Source organism: Dichotomopilus funicola (genome assembly GCF_033296635.1).
Source record: "Dichotomopilus funicola strain CBS 141.50 unplaced genomic scaffold C8A04scaffold_50, whole genome shotgun sequence".
Classification (NCBI taxonomy): domain Eukaryota; kingdom Fungi; phylum Ascomycota; class Sordariomycetes; order Sordariales; family Chaetomiaceae; genus Dichotomopilus; species Dichotomopilus funicola.
Window position 1 is genome coordinate 103,543 of NW_026944071.1, and position 13,587 is coordinate 117,129.

At 55.6% G+C, this 13,587-nt stretch overlaps 3 protein-coding genes across 3 annotated transcripts; 1 reads left to right on the forward strand and 2 right to left on the reverse strand.

The window, feature by feature from the left end:
* Positions 1 to 389: 389 nt before the first annotated feature.
* On the reverse strand, positions 390 to 5,223 carry C8A04DRAFT_38654 (uncharacterized protein; the record flags this gene model as incomplete). The annotated part of the gene is made up of 6 exons (XM_062784298.1): positions 390 to 422; positions 786 to 1,650; positions 1,766 to 2,579; positions 2,610 to 4,554; positions 4,890 to 5,041; positions 5,196 to 5,223. The coding sequence occupies 6 exons, from the start codon at positions 5,221 to 5,223 to the stop codon at positions 390 to 392; spliced, it is 3,837 nt and encodes a 1,278-aa protein (XP_062635371.1).
* Positions 5,224 to 8,639: 3,416 nt separating this feature from the next.
* On the forward strand, positions 8,640 to 9,623 carry C8A04DRAFT_13621 (uncharacterized protein; the record flags this gene model as incomplete). Its single annotated transcript, XM_062777783.1, has 2 exons — positions 8,640 to 9,345; positions 9,415 to 9,623. The coding sequence occupies 2 exons, from the start codon at positions 8,640 to 8,642 to the stop codon at positions 9,621 to 9,623; spliced, it is 915 nt and encodes a 304-aa protein (XP_062635372.1).
* Positions 9,624 to 11,176: 1,553 nt separating this feature from the next.
* Positions 11,177 to 13,056, reverse strand: C8A04DRAFT_38656 (major facilitator superfamily domain-containing protein; the record flags this gene model as incomplete). The annotated part of the gene is made up of 7 exons (XM_062784299.1): positions 11,177 to 11,333; positions 11,385 to 11,456; positions 11,515 to 11,826; positions 11,932 to 12,241; positions 12,304 to 12,613; positions 12,667 to 12,865; positions 12,926 to 13,056. The coding sequence occupies 7 exons, from the start codon at positions 13,054 to 13,056 to the stop codon at positions 11,177 to 11,179; spliced, it is 1,491 nt and encodes a 496-aa protein (XP_062635373.1).
* Between the last annotated feature and the right edge of the window lie 531 nt (positions 13,057 to 13,587).

Genomic DNA, 13,587 nt, shown 5'->3' on the forward strand with positions numbered 1-13,587 from the left:
CACTCATCGACTCGACTCGACTCAACACAACACGGCCGACACAACCCACGCTCACCACCTGTCCACCTATTCCACCCAACATATCATCCTCGTACTTGACCCCAGTCCGTAGGTACGAGCACCATTTCTCTCCGCCCACAGCTTCAACCCCATCCAACACTCATCCACTTGAATAATCCCTCCCACTCTCATCCCACTTCCCATTCCCACGCAACATCCAGCCCACCCCCCGATTCAACCACTCATTTCATCCCAATCGTACCGTTCCACCCCCTCTTTCGTTCCATCCCATCACCCCAACCCCGAACAGACCCCCTAGATAACCCCAGGATAAGCTTAACAGATCCAAGGCCCAGGTCCAGGCCTAGCCTGCCCAGTCCAAGTCGACCCTAGCCCGACCCAACTGGCGATAGAATGACGACCTAAGATTGACTGGCCAGATAATTGGCTGCCTACAATTTCAAAAGAAACGAACAAAGAAGAACCGTTAGTCATCCATCTCCTCACATAAGGGAACCAACCCAGGCAAGGGACAATCGCATCGGATAGGGAAGGGAAAAGGAGGAAAGGCAGGAGAAAAGGATAGGCAAGGTCAGAAAGGCAAATCTCATCTCCACTTCACACTTCACTCATCTCCTCCACTCCGTATAAGACCCCTGACCACCACCAAAAACACCACCACCACCACCACCACCACCACCACCACCAGAAGAAAAATGAACAGGAGGGAAACCAGAAACAGCAGAAACAGAAGCAAATCCAGCAACACCAGGAGTACCACTCACCCTCTCCAGATTATAATCATATTTCTCCAGCGCAGCCAGCGCCTCCTTCCTTGAGTACCCCATACCCGTGAGATTCTTCAAGATCGGGTCGTCGTGCTCGCCTTCCTCCGTCAGTGCCCTACCGGGCGCGTTCGGTCTACTCTCACCACCGGCTGTTTCACCACCGTCTGCTGCGGTTGTGGCGGATGTCGTGGTTGCTGCTCCAGTAGTGGTGGCGGTACCGATGGCTGCGCCGGTGGCTTGGTCGTTGTCTAGGCTGGTGGCGAGGGTTTGGGAAGAGGCGGTCGGGGTGGTGGCTGAGTCGAGGCCGGCGAAGAGGGCGTCCCAGTCGTGGGAGGTGGACGGTGACGAGGCTGACTCGGCGGGGCCAGTGGCAGCCTTTGTTTGGTTCACAGCAGGAGCACCAGTACCAGAAGGTCCAGCAGCAGCAGCAGTCGACGCCGAGGCAGCAGCAGGCGTGGCACTCGCACCAGCCGTGCTGCCGGCCGCCGAGGTACCCGACAGTGAGCCAAAATCAAAGCTGCTCTCCGTGCCGAACGAGGTGGTGTTGGTTCCACCGCCGAGGCCGGCACCCGGATGCGTGGCATCGCTCTTCGCCTGGCTCGGCGGCGGCGAGCTGTCGAAGACGGGGTTAAAGTCATCGAGGCCCGAGCGGGAGATGGTGGCGAAGTCGTCGTCGGCGGAACCCTCTTTGGCGTCTTCAAGGCCCTCGAAGTCGTCGTCGAGATCGTCGAAGGGGGCGGGGGATTTGGCAGTTGCTGGGGCGGCCGTGGGTGCAGCAGCGGCCGAGGAGGAACCAAAGATGTCGTTGATGTTGGACGAGCTGAGGTTGTTGAGATGCGAGGGGGAGGTGGCCGGTTTGTCGCTGCGGATGTTAGTGCATGTTTTCGTGAAAAAATAAGATAAACAAGAAAAGGAAAAAATGAAATCAAGGCAAGAGCAGAACAGGGACCAACAAATCAAATCAGGCTGATCCGTACCTCACGGCCGGCTCAGGCGAAGCTGCCGCCGCATCAGGCAGGGTCTTGGGCACCACAGGAGACGCCGACCGCGAGCCGATGCTCTTCTCGACGACGTGCTTCGGTGGCGGGGAAGCCGGGGCGAAGTCGTCGTCAAACCCGCCACGCTCGCTCTCGCTGTCCGACTCGTCGCGTTCCAGCTCCGAAATAGGGGGGAACTCCGAGCTGAAGGTCGAGAATGCCTTTGCTGTGTCGTTAGAGGACGTCGCCGCCGTGGGCCCGGCGCGAGCCTGTTTGAAGCTGGCAAAGGCTGACTCGAAATCCTCCTTGGCCTTGTCCTGGTCCACCGCAAACGGGTCGGCCTCCTTGCCACCGGACGATGCAGCAGCAGCAGCAGCAGCAGAAGCCGGAACAGCTGCGGCAGACGGCTTGCCTGTCTCCTCCGAGATGGAACCAAACGCAGGTCGGCCCTCAGTTGCCGACGCAGGGGATGCCGGCCGGGAGCCAGATCCCGACGCTGCCAGACTATGGCCAGTTTGGGCTGGCTCCAAAGGAGACGCAGCCAATGTCTCCTGGTTCGCCGTCTCAGTCCTGCTCAGCGCAGGCGATACTTGGCGCGATGTGCTCAGCGACTCAGCGGCGTCAACAAAGTGCGGGAATCCCGAGTTGCTGCGTCCGGCCTCGGCCAGCGTAGTGGGCTGCTGCTGTTGCTGTTGGTCTCCCGCGACGGTCGGCTGGCGGCTCGCGTTAGGGCTCGTTGAGGCCGGGGTCGCAAACGAGGCGGCACTGCCGGTCGACGCGCCCGTGTTTTGCTTGAAGATGGCAGCTGCTGCAGCTGGAGGAGGAGTGCCACGACCGCCGTTACCACTAGCATTACCACCAGCACCAGCCGGCCCCGGGCCAAACACATCGTCAAAGGCCCGGTCCGTGAACGACCGGATGGGTGGTGAGAAGGTCGAGGTGATGTCGGTGCTGCCCGTGCGGCGGAAGAAAGGGTTATTAGCACTTGCCGTCGACAGCGCCGGGCTGGCCACCTGAGCCGGCGGCGGCGGCGGCGGGGAGTTGGTTGCGCTGATGCTGACCTGGCTAGCCTGGCGCGCGAGCTCCTCGTTGCTGCGCGTCAGGTCCTCGACCTCGCCCTTCAGCTTGTCGCGTTCGCCCTCGTTAGTGGCCAGCTGCTTCCTATTAATCGCCACGAGCCCCTTTTGCTGGCGCGCGTCTGACTTAAGCTTCTCAATCTGCGGCTTGAGCTGCGCGACCTCGGCGTTGGCCGCCCGGATCTTTTCCTTGAGGGCCGCGTTCTCCTGCTGGTCCGCCTGCAACGCCCCCAGCAGCTGACGGTGCTGGTTCTGCAGCTCCTGGTAGCTAGCGTCAACCATGGCGAACTCTCCCTGCAGCTTCTTGGTCTCGTTCTTGGACGTCGTCAGCTGCGTCTCCAGCGCCCGCACATCCTGCGCCTCCTTCTCGTACATGGCCCGCAGCTGCGTCAGCCGCTGCTCAAAGTTCTTCTTCTGCGCGCTCGACTGCGTCAGCTCGTTCTGGATCCCCGTGCGCTGGCCCTGCACGTCCTGCACCTGCTTGGTCAGCGACCCGATCTGGTTCGACAGGTTCGCCAGCTCCGTCGTCTCGCTCGTCAGCTTCTTGCTCACTTCCGGCTCCGCGTCGCCTAGCAGGTCATCCTCAATCGCTGCAGGCTTAGCCGAGGCCGAGGTATTAGACCCGCCCGTCGCTTGCGTGGTCAGGCCGCGCCCAAACGACGACGACGGCACGAACGGCCGGAAGGTGGATGCCGACGGCGAGGGCCTAGCAGGCGACGACGGCGCCTTCGGACTGAGGCTCAGGCTCGACGCGAATGGGTCGCCGGGGGCCGAACCACCGGTGCGCACGGGTACCTGAGCCGGCGCAGGCGGGTGGATGTCGTCCAGGCCGAACAGGTCATCCATCGCCGACGGCTTTTGCTGCGGCGGTGGCGGCCGCGCGGCCGGCGGAGGGTCGAACGCCGAAGCAGAGTTGGCCGTCCGCGGGCGAGCTTGTTGCTGCTGCTGTTGGGACTGCTGTTGCTGCTGCGGAGTGCGCAGGCTCGGCGGAATCAAGTTGGCCGGCAGTGTCGTGGGAAGTGCCGACCCATCACGCTTTGTCCTCTGCTGTCGGATCAGGTACATGGCGACGGCAAATTCATCCCTTGTCAGGCGGCCCTCCGAGTGGACGTCCGCGAGATCCCAGATCTGCGCCAGCGCGTCCTCTGACAGGTTCGACTGGCTGAAGAAAGGCACCGCCTCCTCGCCCGTAATGAAACCCTTCTTGGTCTTGTCCAGTTCGTCGTACAGCTGGTCGAACCGTCCCTTGTCCGCCGGCGTGACGAGCCAGTCACCCGTAGTCTGCGACGAAAGGGGCGGGCGGCCGAGCGGGCTCCCCGTGCGCATCTGCGGGATCTGACCCTGGCCCGTCAGCTGCCTCGGGACCGCTGAGATGGGCGGCGTAGTGCCCGCCGTCGTGGGCGAGCCTTGTCGTGGAATCCCAGCCCCGGCGTTCGAGCCACGGCGCGTAGCCGCCTCGTACAGCGCAGCGGGGAGGATGTTGGGAAGGGCTCGCAGCGCACCCGTCTTGACGGACGTAAGCAGATGCATGGCGATGACAAACTCGGTCTGTACCAGAGCGCCACGCTGCTCCGTGTCGGCCAGCATCCAGATACGGCCCAACACATCGTTCGGAAGACCCGACTTTTCAAAGATCTGCTTGGCCGCCTCACCTGGCAGCATGTTGCCATTCTGCAGCGCCTGCCGCTCAAACAAGCCCGTGTACTGCGACACCTTCTCCGCGGTCAGAGGCGGGATGCGGATCGGCCCGGGCGCGCCCGTCGCTTGCGACTGCAGGGGAGCCTGCGGGGGCGGCGGTGGTGCGGGCGTTATGCTGATGCCATCGAACGTCGGGAGCGGCCCGCCGGGCTGGAGCGCCAGCTCGGCCGTCGGCTCACGGCCGCCTTGCGCATGCCCAATAAGCCGCAGGACGATGCCGAAGCCGGCCGGCGTGAGGAAGCCCCGGTTCTCCTTATCCGCAATCTGCCAGATCTGTGTTCCCCCATCCCCGGTCAGCGTCCTTTTTCTTTCTCGTGTGTTTACCCCTCTTCCGGCCCTGTAACACTCACCTCTCCCAGTACCCGCGAATCCAATCTCGTCTTCTCAAAAAACTTGACGGCAACCTCGCCTGTCACAACCCCCACACCATCGGTATCGGCCTGTCGAAAGAGTTGTCCGTATACGCGCTTCTCTTCGGGCGTGAGGTTCAGGTTTGGCGCCCCTGGAGATCGTCATCTGGATTAGCCCCCGGCCTCCCACTGCTGCTCAAACACAAAAGGCGCAATTACAAACGCAAACGCAAACGCAAGCCAAACACTAGTCGCGACCACACCAGCACGTTTAGCGTAAGAAGCGTAAAAGAAACAGAAACCTACCCGCCTCAACCGGTGTTTCCGAAGCCATGACCAGCGCAAAGCCTCAGCGGCCCGTGTTCGTCAGCCTCACGTCGTTCCCGGCCGTCGTCGCGGCTCCCTTGCGTCAAGGCTCCCTGCGTCGGTGGGTGCGTGCAACAGATGGGAAATTAAACCCCGTTAATAAACGAGAAGCCGACGATCGCAAGCTGCGTTGGGTTGTTTTCGTTGTTGTTACTGTTGTGAGCTCCCCCCTGAGCTGAGTTGAGTGTTGCGTTGCGTTCGTTGGGTTGGGTTGATTTTACCCGCCCGCAGTGGGAAAGCCAAGCCAAGCCAAAAAGGTCGAATTGAGCGACTCCAGCCGCGCGGTCGCTTAACTCCCTCACTCCACAACAACCTGGGATTGGACCGAGCTCCAAACAAGTCAACCAAACCAGAGAGAGAAGGAACGAGTGAGCCCCAGGGAAAGGCAAGAAAAGAGGGGTAAACGGTAGTCTCGTTCCTCCGTGGCGTCTGCAATCGTGCAATTCGACCGAAAGGAACGAATCACATGTATTTCTTACGCCGTTGCGTTGTTGATTCGATGGAAGTCGGGTTCAGATCAGGTTCAAACGGGGAGCTCGCAGCGGTTCACAGCAGCACTTTGAGTGGGGTTGGGGAAAGAAGCTGTGGAGAAGCTCGACGCCAAGCAATTTCCATTGGCAGACCACAAAGCTGTGAACAGCGGAAAAGTCTTGGCAAACAGCGTATTTGGATTTCGTCCCAACTTTGTCAAGGCAAGCAACTCAATTCGAACTTTCAACATACATACCCAGGACTATTGCTCTGATGATAGATGCGGAACTGAGAGGCTCCGTCAGACTGATTCTGTTAAGGACTAAACGAGAGACACGTCTGGCAGTCTTCAAAGAAAACTTTATTAGTTTAATTCCAATATTACAAATTAGTATCCATTTTCCTCGAAACAACACTTTGCTAATTTATCATGTTTTGGTACTAATTTAGGAATCGGGCATGGCAAGCCATTTTGCAAGAAGTTTGAGGTTAGCGGCTTCCGGGAGCCATGAGGAATGTCCCATTGCCGTCAACCTATAAAACGAACTAATTTCAAGAAATATTTAGCCCACGGCGTCGGAATAACGTAACTGGAGGTACGGATACAACTTATGGGAAAATCGGGTACGCCTAGAGTGGTATGTCAAAACGGCGGCTTCTCTAACCGAACTAAGAAGTCATCACGAGAAGACAAGGGTAGAAACCCTCAAAGCACACCCCTTGCCCCTGACACGACCACCGCCTGAGGCTCTATCGGGTTTGCCATCAATGGGTCCAACCCAACCCGAACCCAAAAAACGGGGTTCTACCCATAACCCATATGATTTGGGTATTACCCTACCCACCCATGGGTACCCATAGGTGTATTATTCACTCGTCTAGATCATATCATCGGAAGTCGATCACATAAAGCTGAGCAATAATTATATTAATGAAGTAACTACCCCAATTCAAATACAGACAATAGTATCTCCCGAAGATCAATTCCCTTCCCGTTCCCCACGCCCTCTTTATCCAAGATACACAACCCTCGATAAAGCCTCAACCCCCCCAGCACCCTCTTCTGCAAAACCCCCTCGGATCACACCTCTTACTAGCCGCCTGCAACTCCCCATCACATCCCCTCCCCAACTCTCATACACCCCTGCGACTTATCCGCATAATTAGCATACACAAAATCAATCAACTTACCCTCCCGCTTCAACACCGCCCGCAGCGCATCCAGCATAGCCATCACGGCAACACAGACCCGCTCATCATCGGCCGCGTTGGTGTAAGACACCGTCATGAGCATCATGGCGTAGCCGGTGCGACCGGCCTCGAGGTTTGTGAATAGCTTGGGTCTTCTCGAATGGTGCCACTGCCACGGACACGCGTAAGCTATGAATATCCCCGCGGATTGAACAGGTGGGCGATGATATCCTAGGTCGCTGCGGAAAGACATCGAGAGATCGACGTGTGTGGACAGTGGGCATCGCTGAGAGATGCTTGCTCGTTAGGATCCCCAAGGCTCAAACCTAGCGGTTGTTGAAGCCAAGCTGGCTAGTCGCCGCTAACCCGTCCATCTTGGGGGATTACTGCCGGCCGATCGACCAAGAGGTGGGCGTTCAGGGGTTTAGGGGCCGATGCCGGTGGCACGATCGGGCTCGGCGGGTGTGGTGGACTTCAGGCCCGCGATCGGCTCAGGACGGTCGTGCTGACCTGTGCTTCCCTGGCTCCAAAGTAGTGTACAAGAGAACATGTGAGAGAGAAGTCAAGCTAAGCTTTGCTTGGCAAACCCAAACCAACCTTGCCCTGGTTCAGCCGCGGGCTAAGCCAAGGGAACCCAAGAGGCTGGTTCTTGTCCGTCTGAACTTTGGTCCGTATGACAGTATGACTACGGAGAAAGTCCTCAAGAGGATATGGAGATCCGAGAACGCCGATAGTCCCGAGGCCGTGTGCCGGAGCCGAGCGGCCCGGAATGCGCCAGGGACGGGGTCGAGGCATGAATACGGGGAAATATTTTCTTCTGACTCATTAGCAGGAAGACGCTAAAAGTCGAGAATTACATGCTGTGTTCTGTCCGCGGCCTCACCGGGCGGTCTCGCGCCGCCGTGGTGCATAAGAGTCACATCGCTCGGAGAACCGAGCGTTCGGCCGAGTGTACATACACAGCATGTATTCTGCGATATGTACATTGGAATCCATCAACGGGGTTCTCTCTAGCGCGATCGAGAAAGGCTCTAGCGAGGAATGTGGTGGGGAAGCAGGCGGGGAGGGCCTCGTTTCCGCTGCACTAGCGAAGTTCCAGAGCTGGGAAATATCCGCTCCTATGTGCCTGCCAACCGTTCATTCACAGTTTAACAAGATGAGCGGCTGCGTTGGTGTGAACGGTTCCCAAGGCGAGGGGTTGCATGGTCCACAAAGTTGGGGTCCACAGCTGCCCGGCGCTAGCCTATACTTAGGCACATAGGATTTCATGCTTAACCGTTTGTTGGGACTGTTGGTGCAAGAGCAACCCGCCCGCGGTCAATAATCAATCCGCCGATTAGCCAGACCACCAAGAACCTCCCATATTTGCGCGATGCAAGGGAAGGCACGGAATGCGTTTATTTTGCCATTTACGCAGCTGAGCGGAATGGAAGGGAGCTAACAAGATGGAACATGGAGCACGATGGAGCATGCCAGGCAGCAAACGGGAGGATGCAAATGCTTGTATTGATGCATTCCCGTCTAATCTTCGCCGCGTTCTTTAAAGATTTTGATGGTTGATTGAAATACATCACCGAGTCCTTCTTACGAACGCTGAGCTATTCGTTGTTTCGTCTCTCATACACACCTGTAATCTCATCCCCTCATCCTCATATCTGTAGCCCAGACACCACCACCACCAACAACACCAATAACCACACACAAATCCCAAACGGACCCACCATGGCCGGCCCCCAGCCCTCCTACACCAAGATAACGCACACCACCACCCACGCCTCCATCACACCAACCCTCCCCGCGCTCTCCACCGCCGGCCGCGTCGTCCTCATCACCGGCGCCACAGGCGGCATCGGCCGGGCCACAGCCCTCTCCTTCGCCGCCTCCGGCCCCAAAGCCCTCATTCTCCTCGGCCGCCGCGAGGCCGCCCTGCACCAGACCGCCGACCTCGTCCGTGAGCGCCACACCACCGCCACCGTCGGCACGCATGTTGTCGACCTGCTCGAGAGCGATAAGCTCCGCCAGATATTTGCCGATGTCGCGGCTGCCCATGGGGGCGTCGATGTCGTGATCCACGCGGCGGGGGTGTTGGCGCCTGTGGTGCCGCTTGTTGATGCGGACCCGGTGACTTTCCTGGACGGGTACAAGACGACTGTTGTTGGGACGCTGACGCTGGCGCAGGCGCTGGTAAAGGCTAATGGTGGGAAGGAGGCTACGTTGGTTAATTTGACGACTGCTGGGATCATGTTCCCGCCGTTTCCTGGTATGGGCGCCTATGTTAGCTCCAAGACGGCTGCTGTCAAGTTGCTGCAGGCGTTTGGGGCCGAGAACCCGCATGTGCGCATTCACCATGTGCACCCGGGTTTTCTGGACACTGCTATGTCGACGCAGCTGGCCAAGACTACTAAGTTGCCGTTTGCCTTTGATGATAGTAAGTCTCGTCTCCTCGTCATGTTCTATTCCCTTTTAGCGTTGCACGTAATTATTAACAACCTTGCAGTCTCCCTCCCCGCGGACTTCCTCGTCTGGGTCGCCTCGCCCGAGGCCAAATTCCTCAACGGCAAGCTTGTCTTTGCCGCCTGGGATGTGGATGAGCTCAAGAGCCGCGCGAAGGAGATTGTCGGTAACTCGCCCTTCACCGGCGAGCTGTGGCTCAGCTTCTCGGGCTTCCCCCGGTACGTCGGCGGCCACGCTCTGCTTGGACAGTAATGGATGCCATCGGATACATGGAGGGGTTGTTGGATGTTCACGGATTTAAGTTTGGTAGCAAATGCGACTTAAAAGTTGTTGAAAATGAGACAGTGTCCTTTCCATCTGCGTTGCCTTTCTATTTTATGAGATATGTGAATATAAAGGTATGGAATAGCCAGATCGGCGCCCCGTAAATGAGCTGACATTTGACTGACATAGTAACACAAGTCACGTTAATGTTAATGCAAAGGGCACAACCTGCCTGTGGCGTGGGTGAGCCCGTACCAAACCCTAACCCTGAGAAAGCGGTGCTGAAAAGGGGGGATTGCTTGATGATTCATCCATAATGGAGTAGTTAAGGGCATTGGGGCAAATAATTCAAGAAAAGAAAATCAACCGTAGAATACTTTGCTCATGACGGATCGAATTGACCGTAGTCTATTTACACATATTACATCTGGAAGTTGGGTCACTTGCTCTCTGCACCAGCCCATCCTTCTAGTGACGAGTGTTTAACCTCTTTTCCCCTTAATTATTCACGATCTAGGGGGTACATGATAATATCCTCCGTATCTTCGTCATAATAATCATAATAATAACCACCATCATCACCAACCCCCTCAACACAACCACCCGTGACCCTCCCATCCTGGAAATCCCCAACAACGGCAACTCAACCCCATGTACCTCAAGAAACTTCCTACATTTTCTAGTCCCTCACAAAACCTATCTCCCTGTCGCCTCCTCCTCCGCAACAACCCTCAACTTCAACCTCAACAACACCGCAACAAGCCCCACCAACGCTTGTGTCACCGCTATCCGCCCCCTTCCTCATCCCCATTACCCCCTCCTGCTTGGGTGGAGGATTTCCGGCGGAAGCTCGTCTAGCTTGAGGTACATCATTGTGTTTGGCAACAAAAGCCAGCCAATATGGCGAGTCTTCCAGGATCCTTTGCTTCAACAAAAGAGTTATTGATGGTGTGGTTAGGCGAGTTTGTGGAGTTGGGTACGGACGTATCTGTAACGTTAACTTCGTTGACTCAGTCATATCCCCAAAGAAGTAATGTTCCCTCACGAGGAGCCGGAATTGTAGCCGGATAATGAAACCACCCTAGAGGCTCATCACAGGAGAAACAACACCAAGAAAGGTTATGCAGAGGCGAAGCTCTGCCCTTCATGATTTTCCACTCTTTGCTCTTTGCTTCGTTCCTAGACTCAACTGGGCTAGGTGAGTGAGTAGTAGACACCGAGGGTGACGCGTCAGACCTCGCATAATTCCAACGTATTACCAACCCTTAGAACCTACCACCCACCCACCATCTCCCAACAGTTAGGCCGACATGATGCTCATTCCCGCGTGCCTAGAGGGCGTATAACTGCTACTGACAAAACCGGACCAGGCATCTCGTGCTTCTGTCTTACCTCTTGACTGGTTTCTATCCTGTGGTATGTCCATGCCCTAGCACAAGGGCCTAACTAATTATACGCTCATTTCATGTTCACAGTCCCCCACTTCGGTTGCAATGCCAACCTCTTATCCTTGATGTAGTAGAGTCGGCCTCTCTATTAGACTAGGGAGTGTATATTACAGGCCTGTTAATATCCTTTGCATCATGCTTTCCTTGCGCTACCCGCCTATTAAGCACAATATAGACTATAACCTGTAAAGCTGCGGAGACTATGCCTAGAGATACTAGGATGACCATCGTCCGAAGTCCAGTTTGATAGCTAGAGGGGGGCATCAGCATTGCTCGGCTATAGCTAACCAGTAGCACTTACAAAGGTGTATCATCTGCACGGAAGTATTGAGTCCCTGCCATCAAGCCTGAAATAGCAGACATCACCCACATGCTATTAAGACACGATTAGCTTACGAGTAGTCTCTTACACATCATCAGCCCATACTCACGCAATGGCAATACTCCGCTCCCCTGCTTCTTGGCAATTTAGCTGTACCCACGAGTTGTGTATCGGGTGGTACCCAATAGCAAAGCTATTAACAGCAGTCCAGAGTCCCCAGCGTGACCATTTTCCGACGTGTGGGTGGACTTGTCGAGCCACAATCAAGGTAATCAGGTAACACAATTGCGCTGCGATGACTGTGCCTCCGCGACGGTTGGTGCGGTCGCTAAGGTAGGCGAAGCCGAATACGACCGCTAGGGCGATGAAGCCACCCACTGCGGCGAGCGCGTTGGCTGCAGTGCGGTCAAACCCTAGAGAGCTGTTCCTTCCATTAGCCAGATGTGCCCAAGGCAGGTAATAAGATAAGTAGGCTCTCTTAGTGGGGCTTTGGGGTAACCCAAGCGGGTTGGATGGATAAACTGACACCATGATGGACGGGGTATAAGTCGTCAGAGGCGACCATGTTGAAAACACGGCAAACGTAGACACGTAGTGTGGCCACCTTCGCCAGTTTGAGACTGTTCTCCAGACAAGGTTCCAGTCAATGGGAACCCCCTGAACACCTGGCCGTTTGCCAAGATGATCATCGTTCTCAAGCCGTGCCTGAAGCGCGAGCTGGTCGTTGCGTGAGAAGCGAATAATGCCTGGTCCAAGAAGCGGCTTCGGTATATCCGGACTACCAGGGAGGAAGAAAAGAAGTAAAAAAGAGACGACCACGGTAAAAAGACCCTCAACTATGCAGCCGTTAGAATGTTGACCAATATTAAACCATGGCATTCGTGATGTGTGTTCTTACGCATAAAGAGCCATTGCCATCCGTGGATGCCTTGGACCCGGCCGAGTTTAAGGATGCCGGATGAGAGAAGAGGACTGATAGCATTACCGCCGAACATGCCAAAGAAGAGCACAGCAACCCGCTTAGCCAGTTCTCGCTTGGTATACCATGTTGAGAGAGTATATACCGCTCCGGGGATATACCCAGCTTCAGCAAAGCCAAGGACGAGACGTGTGGCTATAAATCCTCCTCGATTTGTAATAAGCACCTGAAGTGTAGCAACTAAGCCAAAGATGAACACCTGAGCAGAAATCCATTTGCGAGGACCAATCTATTATACTATTAGTTGGTCGTCTGTAGCTGTAGCGATCTAGCAAGACTCACACGCTGAAGCGCCATATTACATGGAATCTCCAGCACCACGATGCCCATGAACATGAGCTGGTTACCGAGGTTTATAGTCTCTTGGTTGACGCCAATATCAGTAGCAAATCCGTCGGTTAATGCGCTGGCGAGATTCATGCGGTCAAGCTGAAAGACAAGCAGCCCAAGGAACAGGAGAGGCAAGACAGATCCATCAACCCTACAGGTCGGTCAGTTTTAGGATCGGCGCGTATCGTCCTGCAATGGTGGAGAGACTTACTTCTTAAGGGCTTTCGACTCGATGTCTTGCCCGCCGCTATTGTCGTAATTTATTTGGGAGAGAGACCGCTCGGATCTTGTCGGATCACTTGTCATATGGTTTGAGGGAGTGACATTCCTAGAAGTCGCCATGTTTGCAGTATGCTAGTAAATTGGAAACACTCTTCTCTTCGGGAGTCGGACCTGCTTTCATGAACGACAGGACAGAAAAGTACATGTTACGAGGAACCTCCAAAACAGTCCACAGGCGTGGCAAGTAACTTTCTCAATAGCCCCATGGGCTCAGGTAGTCAGCGAAGCTTAGACATACCGAGTTGTCACAAAAACTACTTCTGATTGCGGGTCTTACTGGTAGAATTGCGCCATTGATGGTTGAAATGTCATCAATTCTCCATACGACCTGACCAAGTAGTGTACCAGCCTACCTAAGTTAAGGGAAGTACTGCAACGTGCAGGTGCGAAGCTAACTAGTGTACCAGGCAAAAGCCATCAGAGTGGGCCGGATACTGACCAGGTCCCCTGTCAAATTCTCTAAAAGTCACGATTTTCAACGCGCGCACCGCTAAATTCAGTACATGCTCTCAGCAACAATTAATTACATCTTCACATCGCTCCTTCATACTATTTCCCAGACCTCGTAGATGCGTTTTCTAAATTCTATGC